Genomic DNA, 26,623 nt, shown 5'->3' with positions numbered 1-26,623 from the left:
GGGTGAGATTATCACTTTCCTGTGTGTGTGTGTGTGTGTGTGTGTGTGTGTGTTCCCCAGGAGACGGTGGACAATGAGGGTCTTTTCAAAACAAAAGCAGAAAGAAGCGCATCCCTCGGTCACAATAGCCGACGTGTACTAGCCGTCTCGCTAGCCGGATTACCGCGGTGCTACCAGCGGCAGGATAACTCTCTAATCCTGCCAGCATATCTCGCCATTCATTCAACACCAGCACCGCCACACAGTGCAGGGCTCGCTGGGGGGGGGGATACGTGGTCTAATTAATTAGCAGTGAATAAAGACGCAGAGTAAGAGCATTAGCATGGTGAAAACATGAAGAGTCCGGCTTTACGTTGTTTCTCATTTTAGTTTATCAGCGAGATCCAGGACTGTCCGTCGTTAGTGCTCACACACACTCACACAATGTAAACATACACATATATAATTAATACATACACACAGAGTCTGGCAGTATGGATCCAGGGCCAGAGGGGATTGTGTCTGTTAATTAACATAAGTAAGAAGGAAGATGGGTGAGTGATGGATTTATTAGCAGCTGACAGCAGGATGGATGGATGGATGGATGGATGGACAGATAGTTTCCCGGTGGATCGCTACACAGATTGGGACGATACAGGTCCAAGTAGAGTGGACCATCCAGCCCAGTTTGGTTCTGGGCGGTTGTCAGCTTCTCATCGTTTCAGCGTTTGGTTCAGTGACTGTAGATAAAGATGGACACCATGACGGACCCTCCCAAAGTGAAGCCACAACCTTTCAGTCGCCCCCTGGTGACTTGGAGGAGTATAGGTCATAAACCCTGCCCCCTCCAACGTATCCTCATACAATGTTTTGTATGATATCCTACGAATAAGTACCCCATGAATGACATCACGTCCTGAACGTTACGTAATAAGCGCTAAGTGATGGAAGTTAGGTTTAGGCAAGTAAAGTCACTGTGGTAAGGTTTGAAAAAAGAAACGTGTTGAGGATGTACCTTAAAATGACTCAAAGGTCACACGGTTCTGAACACAAGTGTCCAGGGGAGAGTCAGCGTCTTTTGTGACCCATCGACCAACCCAACCTGCTTCTTTACGTGACTGCTTGGGACTGCTTCCTTGTTTACCCCCATCAGCACATTGGTCACATGACCGCAGCCTTTCAAAATACATGGGATATGTACAAATTTGGGTACTTTTCGTAGGAAGCCGTGTGAGCAGTTTACCAGTTGAACCAAAGAGCAAAATCACTACAGAATTCTGCTGGCAAAGCGGCTAGCTCCTGGTTCTAACTCGAAGGATGATAAAATGATTTAATCGTGCGGCTCTTCTAGACTTTTAAAATGTCGCTGAAACAAATGGATCAAGTCCTGATAATGAAACGAGTCATTCTGTGGAGGTTGTGACGCTCCAAAAAAAAAAAGCCCCTGAAGGTCAAAACACAACATTTAAATAAATTTTAAAAAAAGCAAACATGAAAGAATTTTGATTTATAATTGTAAACAAACAAAACAACAAAGATATGAGCAGCGACATGAAGAGCCTCGACTGAGAATTTATTTTCCTCCGCTCTGTCAGAAGTCACGTGTGGCAGTATGAGGCTTACATGTAAATGGTTGTCTTTGTTCAGGTGGGTCCATGTTGGTGGTGGACGAGGGCTCCTCCGCCTGTCTGTGTGGGGGGGTCCTGGGGGCCTCGGACCCTGACAGCCCCCCCGACCAGCTCACCTTCTACGTGGAGACTCCTCCTCTGCACGGCTTCCTGGAAAACACGCTGCCAACGCCGGGCTCCGAGAAGAGCAACGCCGGAGTCCGAGTGGGTCAGTGTGTGTGTGTGTGTGTGTGTCTGTGTGTGTAGCATACACCCGACCTGACCCTGCTGTATTTCTTTCTCCCAGAATCCTTCAGTTTCGTCCACCTGACCTCGGGTTTCATCAACTACGTCCAGTCAGAGAGCAAAGGGGCGGAGCCGACTGTCGACCAGCTGTCCATCTGTGTGAGTGATGGGCTGCACCGCTCCGCCCCCGTCCCCTTCTACATCATCATCAATCCCACCAATGACGAGGCACCTTCACTGCTGCTCGCCAACTTCACCGTATGTCCATCCTTTAACCAATGAGCGCTCAGAATCTAAGAAGAATGAAGTTGTAGAGTCAATGCTGTTCTCCACCTCCTGCAGGTGAAGGAGGGCGGGGTGAGGGAGCTGACTCCCTCCATACTGAACGGTTTCGATCTGGACGCCCCGCCGGACATCCTGACCTTCACGGTGGTGCAGCCGCCGGCTCATGGCAGCCTGATCAACGGCATCTACGGCACAGACATGAGCCGCTACAAAGAGATGGGAGCCGACCTCCTGCAGAGGAGCCTCCCCGTCACCTCCTTCACTCTGCAGGAGCTCCGACAAGGTTAGAGAGACACCAACAGGCCACTGTGTCACAGTCTGTATCCACCTACAGTATTTAAACTCTGTAAAGTACTGTACTATTAAAGTACAACTCTGTACAGCAAGGAAAAAAACAAATGCATCAGGATCTGTCTTTCATTTACTTTAAACAACACCCAAGACTGTTCGGACAAGGCATCCGAACATGTGCCCCAAGTTTGGGTACAATTGCTTGAGCCAATTTTGTTTTATGGACATTTACGGAAACTTGAACCTTTGGACAGAGGTTTAAAGCATTCATGATTTCAACGCAGATCGTTGTATGAAAATTTCCCTGAGAATTTTTGCTTAGCGATGTCTGTAGACGATCCTGCCAACGTTTGGGGACGACTGGACCAAGTTCTCAAAAATTGTATCCAGAGAAAATTGAGAAAAAGTCCCAAAGTTTGACATTTTTAGAGCAGAAGACCAACAGTGAGAAGATGCAGATAAATGAAGAAATTAAAATGGTGAAAAAATTTTGACTCTAAGCCAAGATGTTTTGTGAGATAACTGCAAAAAAGCGAGCTTGATTGTTCGTAGGGCCGCCCCCCTCGAAGTCGGAGATTAGGCTCATCTGGCAGAGACCTCTCAGTCGACTGAGATTGCTTCAAGTCAAGCAGTCGTTTGTTTTGTCAGTGTGCAGCAGAGGCTTCTTCAGGGGAAGCTACCCAGATTTAGCTGCAGAGTGAGCACTCCTTGCTTTCACACTGCTCTTCAGTACAGGCAGCTGCACACACTGTAAGGCTCCGAGATATCATCATGTTTGTTTGATATCTAGTGTCAGCAAAAAAATTCGTTTGATATTTCCAGTCCGTGGTTAGCATAGTTAGCTTGTTTTTTATGTTACGTCAACATCACTGTCACCCTGAACGTCTGAGTCCCGCTCAAACCCTGGCCACGTTCAAATGAAGTCGTGTTTACCATGTTCACAAGATGAGTCCATATGAATGCGGACGAGAAAAGGGGGAGCGCACATTTCCGGGGGCGTGTCCTTTTAAAAAATGCAAGAGGTGTTGCTTTGTTGCCACCCGTTTTCTCCAGTGTGTTAAACACACTTTAGAAAGGAGTGTCCCCAGACTATCAGAAGGCGGAGATCTCTGATTGTCTGGTGGTGAGACTAGTCATATGTAGATATCAGTCTGTGATAAATATGGAGAAGTTGATCATGTTAGTGCAGAGCTGTCAGAGCTTTACATCTGTCCCACAGACAATATTTTTGGTCTAATACACACTTATACAACAGCGCCTGGAAGAAGATCAGCTCTGCACTGGTCACATAGCAACCTCAGACGCAACTTGCCGCCGTGCTCTTGAAAGCTGGCACGGAATAGGCACGCCCAGTACCCGACCTTGCATTTTCCAGACAGTTAAAGACGCAGTTTACAGGTTACAGGTTTCGCTGCACGAAAATAAGGAGAAGAACTCCAGCAGCGAAAAAGGCAACAGGTCACACCAGGCTGTAAAAACTTATGGTATCAACCTGAAAATACCAAATACGGCTTGTCTTGTCCTCATCCCAGCGATCGGCAAATCTGGGTGGTGTCGTCAAACGTGTGTTAGCATGTTGGGTGCGTTTCCACTCACAGCCCCTACAACAGTGGAGCAACGCCGACACACCGTCCTCGTCTTACACACAACTCTGTCTCGGTTGCTGTTGTAGCTGACTGGGAACCTGCAGGCGGGACGTCCAGCTGCGGCGTTTCATCTGCAGTTACCATAGTGTCGCTGACTCACAGCTAATCAGCGTGTTGTGCAGCTAACCACAGCACATGTTGCTAACGTAACGGCTTATGGCTAGGGATAGACCGATATGGATTTTTTTAGGGCCGATGCCGATACCGATTTTTTTCCATCACCCTTAGCCGATGACCAATTATGGACTGCCAGTTTTCTTGAGCCTATATTTGGGGCCGATACTGCTTTTGCTCCCTCAATTTACATCAAAAAAAAAAATGACACAATGATAACAAATATTACAGGTCTCAAGTTTAAAATAAGAAACATTTATTGAACAGTAAAAAATACTAAAAAAAGATGTTGAGGTAGAACAGGTAGAATATTATTATTATTATTATATATTCAAATAAAAAAAAGAGTTCAGTGCTCTTAAATCTTCCAGTAATGTCTTTATAAAATAAACAAATATTTAAGCTGAAGCATAAACAAAACAGCAACTACTGTACACAGTAGGATTCAACAGCTTTGTTCAACTTAACCACATACTTTCAAATGAAAAAAAGTGCCAGGGAAAAAAAAATCCGCGCGTATTGGCCGACGCCAATACAAGTAAAAAACTCAAATATCGGCCCGATATATCGGCCGGCCGATGTATCAGTCTATCCTTACTTATGGCTAAAATAACTTGCTTTGTTTTTCTTTGTTATGTGCATTGAACCATGACGGTTCGACAAACATACACAAACCGTTACCACCATGTTGTATATTCAGTATGTAGGTAAACACTTCTGTGTATTTGTCTTTTACATTTCTATATTTTTTTTTAATAACAAATGGGAAGGCAAACAGAGAAGCGCTGCGTTTAAGACTAATTCTACATCTAGCATTTTGCTTCTGCTGCCTCCTCTTCCTCCCTGCCCTCCCTCTCACCTGCCCTCCTCCTCCTTGTCTCCTCTTCATCCCTCCCTCCTTCACCATCCTCTTCCTCCTTCCTCCTCCTCTCACTGCAGGCATGAAGATCGTGTACATGCACGATGACACAGAAACCCTGAAGGACGTCGTGGCTCTGCGGCTGACAGATGGCGTCCACACAGTCCAGGGGACGGCTCAGGTCACCGTGCTGCCGGTCAACGACGAGAAGCCGCGGCTGCTAAAGTACACACACACACACACACACACACACACACACGCACAGATGTGATCTGATATGAGGATTTAGTGCTTAATGCTTGTTAATATGATATTACTGGAAATATGTGGCTGTGGGAGGTTCTAGGTCAGGGTCAGTTCAGTTTTTTGAACGCTCCGAAAAAGATGCAGAAGTTTTTGCTCCGTTCATAAAGATGTGGAGCTGCAGTTGTTGGTATTAATATAATTTGACTGTCTACATATCAGGCATGGGTGGTTGACCTCTCTTGTTTCTCCGACACCTTTCAGCTTGTTGCAGAGGGGCCGCTAACTAAGCTCCTGCTAATGTGTGCTCTTCTTTTTTCTCTGATAACTTACAACCCAGACGTTCAGGAGGTTTTTACCAGGAGCTGAGTTATCCACAGAGGTCTCTTCCTCTCCAAAACAAACAGACCAACTGAATAAAAGAGTTTCAGGTGAAAAATCAGTGTTTCTTCTATGCTGTTTGGCACAGCAGGGGCTGAAGCCAAGCTGCCGCCAACATTTGCTCAGGTTGTTTCTTTGATAACTTCAGATCCAGACGTCCGATGATTCAAATCCTTCATCTGGTTAAAACATTGAGTTAAAACTGGATATAAAGTCAGTTTATGACAGCTTCTGGCAGACAGCTGCAACCGTGACACATGCACAGAGAAGATACGATGCCACTAACAGGCCCTAAACACTATCCCCGCCATTGACGAGATATTCTGGCAATCGGCGTTTTCACGGCTATAGGATAGGGGACGCCGTTACACATCTTGTGAAATAGAACATCACTGCCGTGTCCAAAAACAAAGAAGAACAAACCAGAAGGAGATGTTGTTGACAGAGATGTTGCAGCTTGTAAACTGCATGAAAATGCCTGCCGCCGCTGACGGTTGCACAAGCTGTGGAGACGTTGATGGACTCAGACTCCGACACTTCCTGTTTTGATCGACATTCTGAATCTGATTGGACAAAGAAACAAACGAGTTTGGTGAGACGAAACAGGATCTCCTTGACGGTGACAGTGACGCAAGACAACTACAGAGGAGACGGAGACAACAGAACACATTTATACAATTCAAACTGGTGTAAGGAAATGAAAAAAAAAAGAAAATCTAAATGTGAAATTGAATTTATACTTGAAAATGACATTCTTTGACAAAATGTATTTTTCCAGCTCTTTGTCTGAAATGTTGTTTTTTATCTCCTGTGTTGATCACAAAGAAATGGAATAAGATAGAATAAAATGTTTTTTGTGTTTTAAAACAGAAGGTCTCTTCTTTAGTTTCATGTTTATACTGTTTACATATTTATAAAACAAATTATTCTGTGGGTCTTGAAAGATCAGTGAGTATGATCAAAAATGCAGGCGGTGACTGGCAACTTAAAAATAACACTCTGGTGAGAAAAGTGTTAAAATGTTAAAAGTTTCTCTGGGTTTTAAAATTGTTGGAACCATTTTGGATAATGTAAGTACACTCAACAAAATATTTAACGTAGGTCTAGTTGTTTTCAGACATTTTAATTACATGTAAAGTTACACATTATATCTTTAAATCAAGACGTAGATGTTAAGTTGTCCTTAAATAGTATAAAGTGTTGTTTTATCGTTACATTCGTTGTTTCATGTCGATGATGATCAGAAGTGTGCGCTGCAGTGAAATCCAGAGAAGCTCAGCAGGAGGAGGTCAGGGGGAGTCGACACGGGACAGAAGGGGGGAGGAGGGGGAGGAAACCTGTGTGTGCGCATGTGGCGGCTCACTCTGCATGACTGGGTGTTTACAGAGGAAATCTGTGACCCCCTCCCTCCACCTCCACCTCCACCCATAATATTTTCATTTGAACGAGTGATTGGGAATTTGCATCCTTGACTGGGTTCCCCATTCTGTCCCTTCACCCCCCACGCCTCGCCCACATGTGTGCTGTCCCCAGATCAGTGGTTGGTGTGCGTGGGTGCGTTGGCACAGGCCGAGCTGGTACTGTAAAGAGCACCGAGGCAGAAGTAACGCAGAGACTTGGCAGATGCCGGCCTCCTTGTTTTTGCGTTCCTGCAGGATGGACGTGGCAGCTTCCTCTCCTGCGTGGATTTTAGTTCCGAGTGAGGAAGCAGCCAGACGCTTTCTGATGTTCACCCACCCCCCTAAACACCACCCAACACCACCACCACCACCACCCAACAACATCACCCCCAGACCTCCATGATCCTGCTGGAACAGCCTGCTCTCACACAAACTTTCTTCTCATCAAACTGTCTCATTCACAACACTTTTAAAGGACAGCCTTGTTCTTCTACTTGTCTCCATTATCACAAATATTGCGCTTCAAGTCTTTATGTGTCGAAGGCACAACAGTTACAGGACTTTTACTTGTAACAGAATATTTATATTGTGTGATATTGTGACTATTACTTAAAGGTCCAGTGTTTGGAACATGAAACGTCTTTATTCAGTGTTTTTACTGGTTTAAATCAGCTGGTCTGTTTCATGTGGTGAGGCGGAGACCTCTGTGGATAATTCAGCTGCTGGTAAAAACCTCCTGAATGTCTGGGTCTTAACCTCCTGCGACTCTGCGTCCTCATATAAAGACATTACATCTTGGGTTTGCTACACCTTACACTTAATTTTAAGACGGCAGCCATCTCTGACAAGTCAGTCTGCAGCCAACCCCAACACAGAAGTGGACAAGGTGCAAAACCTGATCACATTATTTGGTTGAAACGTGTTGATTTATGCTTGATAACATTTGTAGTTTGATATGGCTCACATATCTGAAATGTAAATCTAAATCTGCAAAGTTACTGTGGGGCGGTATTTAAATACTCAAATATTCCAGATGTATTTTTCTGATCCTGGGATCACTGGTTTGATTTAGTCTCTTTTTCAGCAGTTTGGTAACGTTTAACATTGGAGTGGTAGAAGCTGGACGTTTCAACTTGTTTTTCAGTCCTTTACTACAAAATAAAGTCCAATCTGATGCTGTCATTTATCTGTTTATTCACTTGTTGAACTTGAACTTTGCAGATAAAAGTGACCAGAGTCAACTAAAATGATCCCAGTTTTAAAAATGTACAGTTATATTATAATTACTGACTACATTTACATGCACCCTGTTATTCAGAATATGACAACATTTCAACATGTTCTGTTTGGATTTTCCAAATTAGGCCTTTTTCTAATTTTAACATTCTCCGATTTAGACATAAAATATGATATATATTCAGGCATTAGGAGTCAGGGTTTCCACAGTCATGGAAAACTTGGAAAAGTCATGGAATTTTACAATCACATTTTCAGGCCTGGGAATGTCCTGGAATTTTGTTGTAATTAATGAAATTGTTATGGTAATCTTCCCTGATTAACCTTCCACGTAATGTAACATAACAGCACATTTATTTTCTGTAGCTGTCGACGTAACGCAGCTGTGCGCTTTATTTCTTCTTCTCTTCTTCTGCGTAACAGAAGAAGAGAAGAAGAAATAAAGCGCACAGCTCATGTGAAATGTACAGAGCTGTAAAGTTGTCCACCATGGTAGCAGTTAGCTGCTAGCTAACCGTAGCTAACTTGTTTGTCCATTGTTTGGTCTGTGACGTAATAGGTCAACAGGAAAAAGGTCCAATACTAACAAGCTGAAAGGGGGCATATCTCCACCTATCGTAGAGGAGTCGCACATACTTGGCTCAATAAATGGATTCCCCTCCCGTGCTTGTATACTGGGACAAGGACAGTAGTCAGGGCCGTAACTATAGACAGTGTCCACACGGTCCAGCAGGTCTACCACTGGTGGAAAACTGATAAAATCCTATTTTGATGCAAAGGAGCAAAAAGACAAGCAGCTCCAGCTGTTTCACTTTTCTTTACTCGACATAATAAACAACACGTTAGAGCACTTTAGTCAGAGAACGCACAGCTGCATGTAAACTGGAATATTCATTTTCGTCAGCCATGCAAACACTTTCGCAGGAATGTCAACTTTTTTGGAACGAGGGCAAAAATTGACTATTTTGTGAATGCAAACGTAGTCAGTGTTCTCTTCTCCACTGGTGTCTTCAGGAACGCTGGGTTGGAGGTGGACTCTGGTGAGCGCAGGGTGATCTCCAGCGTGACTCTGGAGGCCGAGGACCTGGACACACCTCTGAACCAGGTGTACTACTTCCTGAACGCTGAACCACGCTTCGGCAAACTGCAGCTCAAGGTGAGGAAACAACAGTGTGTGTTGGGTTGAGAAATTTTGGAGAATGAGGTCACTTTGTCTGGTCCTCTCCTCTTCACATGGCTGTTGGGGGAAAAGGGTTAGAATTCAAAAAAGAAACTCTATATTTGGGAGTTTTTAAAGATTTCTGTCCTCAGTAGGAACCAGTGGGCTGAGAGCTGAGAGCCACGACAGGAAGAGCTGAGAGATGGACAGACATGTTGTTGGTTTGAGTCTGCACATGAGATTCACTGACAAATAGAAAAATATAGATGTTTTCCATTATTTCTTTCATTTAATCATGGTAAACTTTGAGTTTGTTTCCAATGTCCATGTTATAGAATACACCTCAATTTATTGTCGAGCAATGGAAGGAGCACTTTGAAGTACTCCTAAACCCGTCCATCACGTTCTTTGTGGATGAGGCAGAGCCTGAAGACTCAGAGGAACTCTTGTTCGTATCCCTGGCAGAGGTTGCTGTGGTAGTCAAAAGCTCCCCAGCAGGTGGAAGAGCAGGTGTGGATGAGATTCGCCCTGAGATGCTGACGGCTCTGGACATTGTTGGGCTGTCTTCGCGGACACGCTTCTTCAGTGTTTCTTGGGGTCGGGTACGGTGCCTGTGGAGTGGCAGACTGGATAGTGGGTCCCGTTTTTGAAAAAGGGGACCAGAGGGCATGCTCCAATGACGAAAGTCAGCAACTCCAAATCTGAGGCCATGGTTCTCTGCAGGAAACCAGTGGAGTGCCCCCTCTGGGTTGGGAGTTACTGCCCCAGGAGAAGGAGTTCAAGTATCTTGGGATCTTGTTCATGAGCGAGGGTAGAATGGAGCGTGAGATGGATCAGCAGTTTTGTGCAGCATCTGCAGTAATTTGGCTGCTGTTCCGGAAGCTTTCGATTTCCTGGTCCATCTCCGTCCCAACCCTCACCTATGGTCATGAGCTCTGGGTAGTGACCGAAAGAATGAGATCACAGATACAAGTGTCTGAAATGAGTTTCCTCTGTAGGGTGTCTGGGCTCAGCCTTAGAGATAGGGGGAGGAGTCAGACATCTGGAGGGAGCTTTGAGTAGAGCCGCTGCTCCCTTGCGTTGAAAGGGTCAGCTGAGGTGGTTCAACATCTGATCAGGATCCTCCTGGGCGCCTCCTGTTAGAGGTGTTCAGGGCACGTCCCACTGGTAGGAGGCCCCAGGGCAGACCCAGAACACACTGGAGGGATTACATATCTTATTTGGTGTGGGAACACCTCTGGGTCCTCCAGGAGGAGCTGGAAAGTGTTGCTGGGGAGAGGGACGTCTGGGGTGCTTTGCTCGGCCTGCTGCCCCTGAGACCTGGCTTTGGATAAGTGGTTGAAAATGAATGGATGGATGTTTCCCAATCTAAAGAAATAACACCCAGACGCATAGGTTTCCATTCAGATGAGCTCACGTTGTGGTGAGTGAATGATCGTCTCACTGTTGTGATGGTTCTTCACTGTGTGTCCGCAGACAGAGTCGGGTTGGACTGAGCTGTCGGCCGGCCAGAACTTCACTCAGGACGACGTTGAGATGAACCGTCTGTGGTACGCACACACAATCAACACCAACAGCGCCGGGTTCAAAGGTCACGACAGCTTCCGCTTCACCCTCAGCGACCTGGACAACGAGACTCCTGCACAGAGCTTCTTCATCTCGGTCCACACCATGCAGAAAGGTCAGAGGTCAAATTGACTATTCTGGTTTACAACTGTTACTGTCGAAGTGCGGCACTGTGAGTGTCTGTCAGGAGGAGCATATATGTGTGTGTGGGGTGGATCTGTGGACACAAATATACAAATATAGAGCTCTTTACCAAGATGTACAGACACAGTATATTTAGGACGTATGCAGATGATGGGTTGGTTTATTTACTTACCTGGGCTTAGTTGAGATGGGGTTTGTATATTTAATATCTAAGACTTGTTTATTGTCATTAATGGCTGTAAATAAGTTTCTGATAGTTGTTCACAATTTCCTTTGTTAATGAAAGATGAAAACTGAGAAGGGGGCAGGATTATATAAGTGTACACTTCTTCCTGCTCCTTTCTGAGCATGTTGATGTTTTGTTTGTTTAGTTTTTATTTTTTCTAAGTCATTCATTCAAACAAAAAGAGCTTAAAATGCTAGAACCCAGAGGTGAGATCTTACAAAGTACATTTACTCAGCTACTGTACTTGAGTACAATTTTGAGGTACTTAATACAAATTAAGTTACTTTGCTCAGAGTCAGATTTTTAAAGCAAATTCCATCAACTATGATCCAAATTCAAAAAGAGATTGGACGCTGTTTAAAACCTAAATAAATCCAATGAAGTGATTTTCAAATCTTTTTTTAGATATTTAATGTTCAAACTGATAAATATTTTTTGTAACTATAAACTCATTCTGAGTGTGATGCTGCAACACGTTATAATAAAGTTGTGACTGCAGCATGTTTCCCACCTTTTCTTTTACCAACACTCAGTAAGTGTTTGGGAACTGACGACACTAATTGTTGAAGTTTTTGTTGCTTGATATCCGACTTCAGTGTCTCAGCAGTCTGTATTTTGTGCTTCATCATGTTCCAAACATGTTCAGTGGGAGCCAGGTAAGTCTGGTACCTGCACTCTGTCACTACAAGGCCACGCTACTGGAGCACGTGCACAATGTGTCTCATTGTCTCGCTGGAATAAGACGGGACGTCCCTGAAAAATTCTGCATAATGAGCACTTTTACTTTTGGTACTTACGATTTATTTTGATACTTATCTTACTATATAATGAGGAAAACTCTGTGTGTGTGTCTGTTCCATGTTTCTCTCCTCACTGACTTGGTCAATCCATGTGAAATTTGGCACAGTGGTAGAGGGTCATGGGAGGATGCCAATGAAGCAATATTACATCAATTGGCCAAAGGGGGGCGCTATAGCAACCCACTGAAATGTCAAACTTTGAATGGGCATATCTCATGCCCCGTATGTCGTAGAGACATGAAACTTTGCACAGAGATGCCTCTCCTCATGAGGAACACATTTGCCTCAAGAACCCATAACTTCCGCTTATATAGATTTTCCGCCATTTTGAATTTTTTGAAAAACACTTCAAATGGATCTCTTCCTAGGAAGTTTGAGCGATCTGCATGAAACTGGGTGAACATAATCTAGGGAGCAATATCTAAAGTTCCCTCTTGGCAAAAGTTGGAAAACTTCCTAAAACTGAGCTTCTATAAGGCAATGAATATTGCGGAGGGCGTGGCTCATCACATAAAGGTGTAGAACATCTCAAGGGTTTCACCCATCACCACGCAACTTTGTAGGCATATGACCACACATAATCTGAGGGGACCCCTCCATTATTGAGCCCATCAAACAAAATGGGGGCGCTAGAGAGCTCATTTCTTATCTAGGCCTAACCGCCATATGGATTTTTACTAAACTTGGTAGATATGTAGAACAGTACGCCTCAAGGTGACTGGAGAAATTTAACTCTAATTGGCAACTGGGTGGCGCTATAACAACAGAAAAATGCTTCAAAATGGCTAAAATGCGACCGATCGCTGTGGCTCCCCCTGTGGACCAGTGTTGGTGTTGTTTCTAATGTTTGGTATGACTAAGTCATGGTATGGTATGCTGTACATAATCACGGAAACTGTCAGTGTGTCATTCTGTCAGTCAGTCATTCTGTCTGTCCCACGTTTTTCTACTCACTGACGTGGTCAATCTATGTGAAACTGTACATAGGCATTGAGGACTGGCATAGGTAGAAGGTGACAAAGCTGCCAATGGCTATGGACTAGTTATTTTGAATTTTCACAAAGTAAATATTTGAATGTACAACTTTTACTTTACTTTAACAGAGTATTTCTGCTACTTGAGTGTACTCAGTACTTCTCCCACAGAAGTTAAAACAACAGTAAGAAGCATGTTGTCACACACTCACTCTCTACCTTCACACACCTCGGCCCACTGTGGCCCCTCTGTGATCCCTCTGGCCGGTCGTGGTTCATGTATTATTGAGCGTCCCCCCAACAGTGCCAGCTTTGCCAGTCGGGTGAACACAGTGCGTCAGGGCCTCGGCCCTTCTGGCTCCGGGCCCTCTGATCCTGGAGGAGCGGAGGTGAGAAACGACCGGCCTCCTCAGCCGCTGAATAATTAACGGAAGGGAGGTGGAGCAGCTGTGGAGGGGCGTTGGCTCGTCTCCTCTGGGTGCTCCACAACATCCCCCTCCTCCTCCTCCTCCTCCTCCTCCTCCTCTTCCTCTTCGTCCAACAACGCTCCAAAAACTGAGACACTTAGGCCTGTTTTTATCTCGTCTCATTTTGCCAAGTTGAAGTTGAATCAGTCCTTTTTTTTAACTAAAAAGAAAAATAAATTTCTCTTTGACTTTTGCCAGCTGATAGAGACTTTAATCTCGAGCCATTTACAGTAAAAAACTTTAATTTTAAGTTTCAGATGCTCAGGTGGGAATTTTTAAATCTTAATTTATGAGAATAGATAGAGGATACAGTGATGAGTGAGGGGCTCACAGTCGGTAATAAATCTCAGTGCACCATGATACACAGAGTAGAAGTAGAAGACCTTGATGGATTTTCTTTAAATTCTGTTCCTTCTGTAAAACTTTACTGTTCTGATGTTCTGCAAAAACTCTTCTGGCCTTTGCTCAGCGTCATAACTCAGGAGCGGAAACTGTGCTGATTGTAAAGATCTTCTGTGTGCGAAGCGTTCATGTTTAGAGCAACAGCAACATTTGAATGTCTACAGTCATCGCTACATCTGAGTCTGGACAGACATGGATGTAAACTGTAACTGCTGACTGGTTCGTGGAGACATACAACTGTGAGACAGTAATTCTCGTTGATTCTTTGGAATCATGTAGAGTTTAGAAATTCATCATGTCACAGAAAAGACACCACAGTCCTTCTCAGTTAGTAACAAAAACAGGAAAAGGAAATGGAAAGAGTGATTGTCTTGGTATGTTTTCACCAGTTTTGTTTGATATTCAAAATAAATACCAATAAAATCCCAGTTTTCTTTGTAATCACTGAACATCTCAACATGTGTCTGAGTTAGCAGCTAAGCTTCTCCCTCCTCCTTCCGTGTGTTGACCTTCTCCCTCCGGCCGCCTCCAGGTGACTTGGTGCTGCTGACCAAAGCAGTACACCTGACGGAGGGGCAGCGGGTCGTCCTGAACACCGACATCCTGCTGGCATCGGACTCAGCCGGTCGTCCGGAGGAGCTGGTCTACACGATGTTGACCCCGCCTCTGCATGGCCTCGTCCACGCCATCCAGCAGCCGGGCATCCCTCTGATCACCTTCACACAGCTGGACGTCGCCGCACACCGAGTGTGCTACACCCACGACAACAGCCACCACGCAGAGACCGACTCCTTCAGGTCAGAGAACACACTCACTGTACGTAGCTGCTGATATTAAAATGAAATCATAACCAATTTGATCACTTAAAAAATGATTAGTCCTGATTAAAATAAAATGCAAATAGAGAAAATAAATAATTACAAACTAAATTTGATATTTTAATCCCAAACTAAAAGTGTGATTTTAACAATTTTCAAACCGAACTCGTCCGTGTTTCAGTGTGGAGCAGCTGTTTGACTTCAGCCCTCGCAGTTAAATGAAGCTATTTTGCAGCACAGCATGAAATTCTGCACACATCAGGAGAATAAATGGCAAATGATCTGCCTACATATTGTGAGAGGAGGATATTTCTGTCAAAAAAAAAAGTATCACACACAACATTTGGCCGACGAAAGAAGAACTGGGCAGCGAGACGAGAGAGCGTCAGGAGACGAGGAGCTTTCTCTGCTGCAGTATGTTTATCTGCTTTTCCAGCCAATTTGGCAGCAGCAGGGTTTTTAAAGGGGGGAGGAGGACGGGGGGAGGAGGAGGAGGGAGGAGGGTGACCTGGAGTGTGTGCAGACCCCGGGTTTGTCACCCAGACCTCTGCTGCCCCGACCGGCTGGTTGTCTGGCTCTAAAGGAGACGGTCAGATCAGAGCCAAGACTCAGAGACTGAAAGACTGAGGGATGGTGAGATGGACAGACAGACAAACTGTCTGACAGACAGACAGACAGAGAGAGAGAGACAGGTATGAAAGGGGACCGACACCTGAAGTCCGCCTCACTCTGATAAAGTCGTCTCACTGTAGCATTGACAGTCGTCCACCGTCAGAGTCTTTGCCTCTTCTGCAACAATTACATCATAAACTTACAGATAAACTGGGTTTGATGGAAACCAGTTTGACTCCAGCTGACTCTTTTACAAATATGCGCACACATGTTGGCAGCAGAAGTGGTGTTTTGCTCCAAAGCCACTCAGACGAGTTATCGAGCTTCAAATTAAAACAGTTTCCAGCATCTTAACGTGTTGTTGTGTGTTCGGTGATCAGATCAGAATCAGACCAAAGTTTTAGACATTTTAGTTTTATTCCAACAGGATCACGACTGTGTATACATGTACATATACATGTACTGTAAAACTTCAATTAGTAGCCCGAGCTGTTATGTGCCTGAATCACTGAACTCAACAGGCCTTTATTTGGGCCTTCCAACTGAGTCCAACTGAATCCAACTGAGCTAACCATGTGTAGCATCTCTATATAACTAACTAACATTAGCTCCACTGGGTAGCCAACACCCCGGTATTATAGATCCAAAGAACTTCTATAAAAATGAACTGCTTGGGAACCAAACCAGACCAGGCCTCTGACAGAGACAGGCCTTTATTTGTCAAAATGTGCAGCCACACCCGGCTAGTAAAAGGGACTAGGCTTTTAATTGAAATTTTAAGTTATATATCAGGGCTGTCAAATGAGTTTTAATCACTCTTTTTAATTGAAGGTTTAAAATTAATTTATTTTGTATTTCAACACAGTTTTAAAGTCCATTTTAAAACAAGGTGAAACAACTGTTGCCAGTGTTTTACTGGGAATCAAATGAACGCAACAAAACTGACTTCATCATCTTGTGTTTAGATTTATTTCTTTCAGATCAGTGCTGCACTGCTACAACAGTGTGGTTGAAGAGACAACAGCAGCATGCAATGAACCCTCTGAGACCTGCATACTGTAGACCCATTTTTGTCTTTTTCTGGGGCAGGGCTGTAACTCCGTCTGTCTGTCAGACTTACACATCATTTGTAGGTCTGCGTAGAATTGATGTGTAGGTTACGCTGTAGGCTCCACGTCAATTTGGGGCCTACGCCATAGCCTGATGTGCACCTCTCCAGAACTGTAACTACGCATCGCAGTGACGCAGACCTCCTGTCTGTCGCTGTAAGCTGAAACCATTTCCCTCAGTGGAAACAAAGCTTTGATTTACTTTTAGTTCACAGATAAACAAGAAATTTTGAAGACAGTAAAGCCTCCACTAAAAAGCATTTTAGTTCTTGTGTGTGATTTATCCTTCAGGGATTTATACAGGTTTCATATGAGAAGAGGAAAAGTCTGCTAGCTGCTAGGCTAATTTATACAATGTAAAATGCCATAGGCTTGTGCTAATAACGTTAGCATGTTGTATTTGTTTGGAAAACGTGTTTAGTATAAGACAGTTGTTTTGTCAGTGAACCTTGTGAGCTGTGATGGAGCTGAAGTTTGTAACGTTACCTTTGTTAAATGTTGCTGTTGTCCCTGGCTTCATATGAGCAGTGGAAATCTCTGCTAGCTGCTAAGCTAATTTATACAATGTAAAATGCCATAGGCTTGTGCTAATAACGTTAGCATGTTGTATTTGTGGGGAAAATGTGTCCAGATAAAGACAAGTGTTTGTCTGTGAATGCTGCGAGTTATAGTGAAGCTGATTTGTGTTTGAAACTGTCTCTATTAAGCCATGTTTAATGTGTGTTTAATGTGTGTTTAATGTGTGTTTATTGTGTGTTTACTGTGTGTTTACTGTGTGTTTTGAATCAACTAAACTTTACAGCACTTCACAGAAACCTCTGCTGCCCACTAGTGTTTTGGAGGTGTAACTGCAGAGTGACACAGACACACCACCGCATAAGTAAAGATGCTCACAAAGGCGTAGGCTTCATGCATTAGAGTTTCATAATTAAAATGTTACTTTAAGCCTAATTATTAAACAAGTAACATTCATACTGGTTTCAATAAACAATTATATTGTTTTTCCTGATCTTTGCTGAGTAACAGTTTTGTGTGAGAGGAATTAAAGGCCTGACCCAAATATAGGCCTGTTGAGTTCAGTGATTTAAGCAAATAATAGCCCCGGTTACTAATTTCAGTTTTACATTATAATGACAGTGACTGACTTGAGTAAATCACCTTCTGGGGAGTCGTCTTAGCAGCATATAAAACAAAAACAGCTCCTTATAGAATATAAAATCTAGTATTGTAGTTATAAACAAGTACAATCCAACAAATACACATTTCTGACAGAAATGTAAAAGTATTAAGACTACTGTCATAGTTTGGGCTTTTGTTTTTTGTGCAAATCAAGACTAACTGTCAGAAACGGTCTCGTAATATTGTGACGGGGCTAGATTACATTAATCATGTTCGTAAAGCCTGGGGTTTAACAACACACGTATTTTATTAACTGTTCAAATATGTGTGTTGTTACACCCTAACTTTATATCTACATAGAGAGCAGGTCCTCGTCTATAGAGATCGCCATATTGCACCGCCATGTTTCTACAGTAGCCCAGAATGGACAAACCAAACGCTGGCTCTAGCAGGAGTATCAGGCTCCTTTAGGTTTCTGTTGATGTGTTTGATCGTAGTGGTTTTAGTGAAAAGAAGTTAAAAGAATTTGACGTGTGTGTGTGATGTATCTGGACAGAGCAGGACGTTATGCAGACTCAGGTGTGGCCACGTCTGTGTGTGTGTGTTGTTGTGACAGCAGATGATGAATGGGCATTACTTGGAGAATAACAACAGCGTTGGCACGGCTACGACGGCCAGAGCGCCGGCCACAGACGGCCGTCCCTGGGCAAATATGGCCGACATCGGAGCCAGATGTTACACCAGGACCTGCCTCTGAGTGTGTGTGGGTGTGTGTGTGGTGGCCGGTGTGCTGAGGCCCGGGGCAGTTAGTCAGCTGCAGGGCTGAGAGGCAGATTGTGTTGGCAGAGGGCTGAGACAGAGGACAAAATACACACACACACACACACACACATTTTTCAGGTCCACTGCTCTGTCAATTGTCACTATTGTGTGTGTGTGTGTGTGTGTGTGTGTGTGTGTGTGTGTGTGTGTGTGTGTGTGTGTGTGTGTGTGTGTGTGTGTGTGTGTGTGTGTGTGTGTGTGTGTGTGGCCTTTATGTGAGTGATTGATGACTGAAGTCGGTGTTACTCAAAATAAAGTCATGAGATTAATTACTGTAAATATTTCATAATCAAACTCCGAATCATGAGATTATTGTTCTTATTTTTAAGATATTTATAAAGCAGATTTCTTTCTGGGTAGACGCACAATGTGCTTCACAAAGTGTGAGGTAAAACAAATCCATCAAAACTAAAAATAAATCTCATGAAATAATAATAAAATAAAGAATAAACCAATAAAAGATACAAAGACATTTGACTTTGAACGGATTAAGAATTTGTTAAAAAATATACATATATATATATATATATATATATATATATATGTATATATATGTATGTATATGTATTACTAAAAGTCGACCATTAAAATAGGATAATACATATGACTTAAAATAAATGAAATAACAGAAATCAGAATAAAGCAACATAAACAGACCAATAAAAGATAATAAGATAAAATCATAGATAAACCAATAAGCCAGGCAAAGTAAAATCACACCTGAGTTAAAACCAATAAAAGAAATGTGTTAAAATAAAAGGACAAAAATAAAATAACATAAAAGGACATAAATCAAACAAAATTGTTGAAAATATATAAAATGACATACAATAGAATAAAATAGATTAAAACAAAATAACTGAACCAGATTATTGTATGTAAATTAATGTAAATAATGCACTGGTTAAAAAAAAAAAAAAGATGTCTTTAACTTAACTCTAGAAGATGAAACTGTTGGGACACTCCTGATGAACATGTTCCAGCGGCTCGGCGCATAAAAGCTAAAGATGTTTTCACTCGTACTCGTAGAGACCCGGGGAATAACCAGGCGATGTGTTCTACGTGACCTCAGGGGGCGGAGCTTTCTCATAGCTCACAAACCAACATATGCTCATAGAATGGTACGTATGATATCCTACGAATATGTGCCCCACGGGTGACGTTGCGTCCTCAACGTACAGCTACGTGATTAACGTAAAGTTACAAAGGTTAGGTTTAAGTAATAAAAGTTACTGTGGTAAAGTTTAGGAAAAGAAACACGGTGAGGACAAACCTTAAAATGACTATAGCCCTGTTTCCACAGTAAAAGTTGTGGATGGTCCCAACAGCAGCGTTCCTGACTGTCCCCATGTTTGGTCCCCCCTCTGTTGGGGTACCTAGCACACAGATCTGGTACTAAAAGGTGGAGCTAGAAACCCTGCAGTCTGATTGGTCAGTAGAGGACGCTCACTCTGGTTTTATGTAACCTCTGTTCATACATCAGTAAACTACAACTATAAAATGAAAGAGAAAAAATCACTTCATTCACTGGGCCGACTGCCGGCAACTTTTAAGGTGGAACGTTAACTTGTAATGTTACTCAATGCATGAGTTGATGATGTGAATCCATCAGCACACCTTAAATTTCACTGTGACAACTTTGACCATCACTTTAGTTTTTATATGACACACACTTTTAGTAATGACTTTAAAAATATAGATTCATTTGGAGCGGATTATGTGAAGGTCATATATTCTAATCCTCACTTCCTGTGGGCTACAGCAACACTAAACCCCTGAGCTTGCCTGAGAAGGACTAAATGCACAAAGCTGCTATTTTGAAATATCCCATGGAGAGAGACTCTCACTGCAGCCTGTTGTATTTTGTTGTGAAAATGTGGGCGTGCAGCCTCGTTCTGTGGACGATAAACCAGGTGCAGACTTCCATCTGTGTCACCGCTGATGAGGAAATACAGCGAGTGCTGGACGGAGCAGTGAGTGACAACAACCCCGCCCACATTTAAGAGGACTGTCTGAACACACCCAGGGTCTAGGTACCATGTCTGAAGGGTTACTGCTGGTTCCAAAGGTGCTGGACTGAAAGGGTTTGGTGGAGACGGGACTTAAAGTTCACTCAAAGTTCACATGGTTCCAAACATTCGATGTCCGTGGAAAGTCTCTCAGACCAAAGTCTGTTTTAATTTTGTGACACATCCACCCCAACCTGCCTCCTTACAGGCTCTCAGGACTGCTTCCTTCTTTACTGCTGTCAGTGCATTGATCACATGATCACACCCTTTCAAAATACGCGGGATATGTATGTATTCGGGTGCATTACTTTTCGTAGGAAAACTTCAGAAAACATTTTCAGGGTCACCCTGAGATAAGAAGCTCCGTACCTGGTGCCTGAGATTCACCTCAAATCTGTTTCTGACTAAAATAACTTTTGCCTTCACAGTTTCGTCGTCACTAACGGCGACTCATCCCGCAGCGGCACCCTCCACTTCACCATCGAGCACGGCGACCGCGTCCCACCCACCCTCCACCACAACACGGGCCTCCGGCTGCAGGACGGCTCCACAGAGACCATCACCACCGACCAGCTGCAGCTCACCGACCCCGACACCACCGCCGCCAACCTGAGCTTCATCATCACGCAGCCGCCACGCCACGGCAAACTGCTTCTGAGAGGAGTTCCACTGTCGCCGCCGCTGAGGTTCACCCAGACAGATGTGGCCGAGCTGAACCTGGCGTACCAACATGACCTGGGCAGCCAGGCGGACATCGACAGGTTCTATTTCCTGCCGACCGACGGGAACAACAGAGGATACCTGGAGTTTGGACAGCTGAGGGAGGAGCCTGCTGTCTTCAACATACAGGTGAGGAACACACACCAACACACACACACACACACACACACACACACAGAACTCTGCAAGAAGTCCTCAGATCCTTTACTGAAGTTAGAGTACTATGAAAATACTCCACTACAGGTCAGAGTCCTGCATTTAAAACCTTACTGAAGTAAAAGTGTAGAGCTCTGATCGTGCCCAAAAAAATCAGGCCTGATCCTCCATGAACCTGCACAGTTTCTGTCCACGTCCAGTAGGGGTCGGGGAAATTTCCGATTCTTAGATGCATCGCGATTCGGACGTGGACGAATCTGAATTGATTCACAAACGTTCAAATTTCGATTATTTAAATCTGTTAATTAGAGTAATACAGAAGGTTCTAAATAATGCGGAACTAAGAAACACGGTACGTGTCATCTCTGGGACACTTTGGGATGCGCACCTGGAGCAGACACGCCGACACGCGCACAGGAAAACGAACATGGCTGACCGCCACCCACCTCACCGTGTGAGCTGAACAGCTTCTTCTAATTTAAAAGCAGACGTGTGGAAATACTTCGGCTTCTACAACGTTGACGGTGGAAGCGAACTGGACAAGAGCCACGTTATATGTAAGCTGTGTCGTGCTAAAATAAAATACTTTGGCAACACAGCAAACATGAGAAGCCATGTAACTCGATTCCACCTGACGGAGGAGTCAGGGAGATGGCAGGCTGTTGTTGCTGCGGCAACTAGTGGCGCTACCGACCAGAGAACAATCGAGGAAGCAATTAGAAAGCTGCCACCCTCATCGGAAAAGGTGAAGCGAATTACGAAGGCCATCGCGGCATTTATTGCCAAGGATTTGCGTCCTTATTCTGTCATGGAAAATCAGGGATTTCGAGCACTGCTGCGTACACTGGAGCCCAGATACACCATCCCATCCCGACGCTATTTCACCGACACGGCCATCCCGACACTCTGCCATCAAACCAAAACAGAAGTCATGGCCTCACTGTTGAAGGCAGATAGGATCGCAGTTACATGTGATGCGTGGACGTCTGTCACCACCGAATCATTTTTTACTCTAACTGCGCATTTTATCTTGTGATTTAAGATACCTGTTGTTACCTTTGGTTCCGTACAACGAAGTTGTAACTTTCCAGTTTGCACGCATTTCCATTTATATGTTTAATAAAATATAATGGAAATGAATTCAACTGTTTCTTATTACAAATGCACTGTTTTTAAAAATTGCAAGTGCTGAATGCTTATTCAGTGAGACAAAAAGAAATGTGTGTTGTGAAAAAGTGCATCAATATACATAAATTAAAGATGCATCAATAATCGTTTTATAATCGAATCGTAGCCCCTGAATCGTAATCGAATCGTGAGGTGCCCAAAGATTCCCACCCCTAATGTCCAGCTCGAACCCAAACCACAGCAGCAGCTTTGAGCCCGAGCCTGATGAAAAACCCACATTTCTACTATAAAATAAATATATGTATTTAATATTAAAATATTTATTACAGGTGAAGGGCTGATGTGTTTCCTTGCACCACTTCTTCTCCTTCTCTTCCTTTTTTTAATAGTCCATTGTCTCGTGCACATCAGGTTTGTCAGAGCAGTTGTACCCCTCAGTGTGTCTGCGTGCATGACGGTCCATGGTGATGTGTAGGGCTGCGCGATAGGGACAAAAATTCCTATCTAAGTATTTACAGGCTGAATGGTGATATATAATATGTCTCTGTATTTTCTATGAAACGGGCCGCGTGTTCAGCTGCAGGTCAGAGCCACATTTGAGGCATCACAAGCGCTTTTATAAAATCAGAATAAGCAAGCAACACTGCCAACCTAGTCGCCCTGCAGCCTCCCTTCTCCTCTGTCGTCTTCTGTCCCTCTTGCGTGCGCTCTTTCTCTCCCTGGTTCTGTTCTGTTACTTTCCCCAGGGTTCCCATGGTCATGGAAAACCTGGAAAGGTCCTGGGATTAGTGAAAATCACTGACAGTTTTTGGAAAAGGCATGGAAATTTTGTGATGTGTCATGAAATTGTTACAGTATTCTTTGTGGTTAACCTTCCATAAAATGTAAAAGCTGGTGACGTAGCGCGGCTCTGACAAATGCTGATTTCTACGTTTTCAAGTTTCTTCATTTTCTCGCCATGTTTCCTTTCTCCCTTCATGTTTGCCAGCCACCTGAAGTTCTGTTTAGAAAGACTTTGAATCTGTTGGATAAACGCCGTGCAAGTGGGTCAAGGAAAAAAATTCCTATTACAGGTTCTTGAAAAGTCCTGGAAAAGTTTTGAAATTTTGACCAGTTTCATTAAAGAGACAAAAACAAAAAAACAAAGCTGAGCTGGCAGGAACTCGACCCAGTTTAAGCCCAAACCTGGCGGGACAGGCCCAGTTAGACTCGGGCAGAGAATCAGAGCTCTGCTAAGAAGTCATAAAAACAGCCTGTTTTCAGCTGTGTGACGACTTCTCCAGCTGATCCGAGAGAGTTTGACAGAGTTTATTTTCAACATCAACACGTCTGGAGGGCGTACATGCTTTTCACTGGACAGGAAGGAGCTAAAGCTGGCAGACACATGTAGAGCAGGACGAAGTACCTAAGGTTTACCTCTGAGATGTGGAGGAGGAGGAGAAAGTTGGAAATACTCAAGTAAAGTACAAGTACCTTGAATCTGTACTTATTTACAGTACTTTAGTAAACGTACTCCCCTCGAGCTTCAGTCGGCTCTCAGCTGACGACTGAGGTACACAGATAAATATTTGAAGCAGAGAGCAGCAGGTGAGCCAAGAAACCCCCCATCATCACATGCTACCTGCTCTGAGATGGACACACACACACACACACACACACACACACACACACACACAGAAGCAGCCAGGTGGCAACACGCTGTCCTGAGCCTCAGAGAGACTGGAGGCTGTTTGTGATTGGTCAGTGTGTTTGGTACTGTTTATGTGTGTCTGAAGAGAATTTAGTGTAAGTGTGTGTGTGTGTGTGTGTGTGTGTGTGTGTGTGTGTGAGTATTCAGAGGCTTCATGAATATTTGACACACACAGGGCTCAAACAGCTCTTTAAAGTCACTAAAATCAGAGAAGAAGAAAGAGAAATCTGCTTATTCCTGTCTTCCAGCGTTCACATTAAACCACTGTAAGACTGCAATAAAAACCATCTCACTGTCTCTCAGAGTGCGAGGTGAAGGATAGAAGTTTCAGGCACAAAACAAAACCAGCAACCGACCATAAAAGTGAATCAAATCCATCAGAACAAAGAATTAAACCTCAGGAAATTATGTTTAAATCAAGAATAAACCAATTAAAGATATGAAGACATGACTAAAAGAATTTGTTAAAATTAAATAAAATAAATAAAAGAAGTACAAACAGAGCAAAATAAGATGAACAGACCAGCTGGGGATGCTCCTTCTTTGGAGACCTGGGGTCTCATTTATAAAATGTACGTACAGACAAAAGCCAGAAACACTTGAGCCAAAAAGTATTCAACAGTTTTTACAATCAAGCTCCCAACTCACCGTCTGCGTCACCAATTTCCCGTCTCCAAAATGTTCGTAACCACGGGTCAAAGTTTCTCCCATCAAGTCTGTTTTTACAGATCACTACTTTTGCGTTGGAGGTTGTGCGCACCGTTTTCAGGCGCCATCTTGTTCCTCACGCAGAGAGTCAGACACAGTGTTTCTCTCAGCTCGGTAATCTGTGATAGAAATATGACAACTGTTCATTTCTGATTTATGGAGAATGACAGAAAGTGTTTGCGTGTGTGTGTGTATATGTTGTTCATTATGGTTTGTATACATGTGTGTACTCGTACTATATGTTTATGTACAGTGTCTCTCATTTTGTAGACAAACATGAACATTCTGCTGGTCAAACTGCCTGTGAGAGTGTTGACTTGTACGTTTGTTGTTTGTGTTAAAATCAGAAAATCTATAAATAACATACATATAAAAAAAGAGATGATAATGAGATAAAATAATAGATAAATTGATAAACCAGTAAAGTAAAAGCACACCTGACTAAAAACCAATGAAATTAAATTAAATTAAATTTAAATTAAAATAAAAATAAAAAATCTAATTAAATTAAAAGTTAAAGTAGTCAAACCACCACTACTGGAATGTGCAGATAAAAAGAAATGTCTTTAACTTAACTTTAAAAGATGATAATAAGATAAAATAGAAAAACCAGTAAAGTAAAAGCACACCTGAGTAAAAACCAATGAATTAAATTAGATTAAATGAAATTAAAATTTAAATTAAAATTAAAATTAAAATTAACATTAATATTAAAATTAAAATTAAAAAAATCTAATTAAATTAAATAAGTTAAAGTAGTCAAACCAGACCACTGGAATTTGCAGATAAAAAGAAATGTCTTCAACTTCATTTTAAAAGGTGAAACTGTAATATATATTTTGCTCAGCATTGATGCTGATGAGTAACTCATCACTTATATTACCTTATATTTACATTTGCAGTCAGCAAATTTGGGGCTCTGCTTCTTAAACAGCTTCAACAGTCAGTCAGGTAATTGTTGTTATTTATTATTTTGCATATCTCAGGTTTTAATTAGAGATAAATTAAATACAGGACATGGAGCTGAGTGAAATAAACATACTCTAAAATGACAGTGTAAGATGGTGAGGATTTAAGGATCTTGGAAAAGTAAAACTTCATGAACCATGACCCCAAAGAGAGGAGCAGTGAAACAGGAAGTTAAATCACATGTACAGAAACATGTTTGTTGTTCCACTTGACAGGAGCGACCTCCAGTGGCTGAAACACACAGCTGCACCTCTCGTTTCTCGTCTCTCAGAGTGAATCTCTGTCTTCCTGTTTGTGGACGTCCAGCAGAGGGAGCCTTTATCTTGTCTTCAGTCTGTCTCTGTTTGTGTTGGACACAGTCACATGTTGCTGCTCTTCAGCATTTCAAAATGAAACATGAGAGAAATATCAGACAGCTGGAGACAGTTTGCAGATCATGTTTTAAGATCAGATGAAATTTTATTTATCTTGAGGGAAGTCATTGCTGTGCAGCAATCAGGTCACAAAGTGAGACACAGTGCAAATAAAACAAATATAAACAATAGAGATTATCAATAAGGTGCCAAAAACAAATGTGCACAACTTCAGAAATGCCAAAAATTAAACAGTTAACAATGAGGATCATGAATAAACAGGCTGGTGGTTATTTTACATCATCAGCTCTTATTTTTGGTTGTTTTAGTGTCTTTGTGTTTAAATTATTGTTTTTAATACTTTAATGTTGGTCCACAGGGGGAG

General features: G+C 43.0%; 1 protein-coding gene across 1 annotated transcript in view; it reads left to right on the top strand.

Moving 5' to 3' along the window:
• The window catches only part of frem1b (Fras1 related extracellular matrix 1b), a 69,426-nt gene that overhangs the window by 30,682 nt on the left and 12,121 nt on the right, over window positions 1-26,623 (top strand). Inside the window, exons 18-25 of the mRNA XM_049588235.1 lie at window positions 1,627-1,815; window positions 1,894-2,090; window positions 2,175-2,400; window positions 5,108-5,252; window positions 9,302-9,443; window positions 10,923-11,127; window positions 14,558-14,822; window positions 20,943-21,363. Of these exons, the coding sequence (XP_049444192.1) occupies window positions 1,627-1,815; window positions 1,894-2,090; window positions 2,175-2,400; window positions 5,108-5,252; window positions 9,302-9,443; window positions 10,923-11,127; window positions 14,558-14,822; window positions 20,943-21,363 (1,790 nt within the window). The remainder of the gene's footprint in view (window positions 1-1,626; window positions 1,816-1,893; window positions 2,091-2,174; window positions 2,401-5,107; window positions 5,253-9,301; window positions 9,444-10,922; window positions 11,128-14,557; window positions 14,823-20,942; window positions 21,364-26,623) is intronic.

This window comes from Epinephelus fuscoguttatus, linkage group LG10 (assembly GCF_011397635.1).
Source record: "Epinephelus fuscoguttatus linkage group LG10, E.fuscoguttatus.final_Chr_v1".
Classification (NCBI taxonomy): Eukaryota; Metazoa; Chordata; class Actinopteri; order Perciformes; family Serranidae; genus Epinephelus; species Epinephelus fuscoguttatus.
This window is presented reverse-complemented; position numbering and strand designations above follow the sequence as displayed.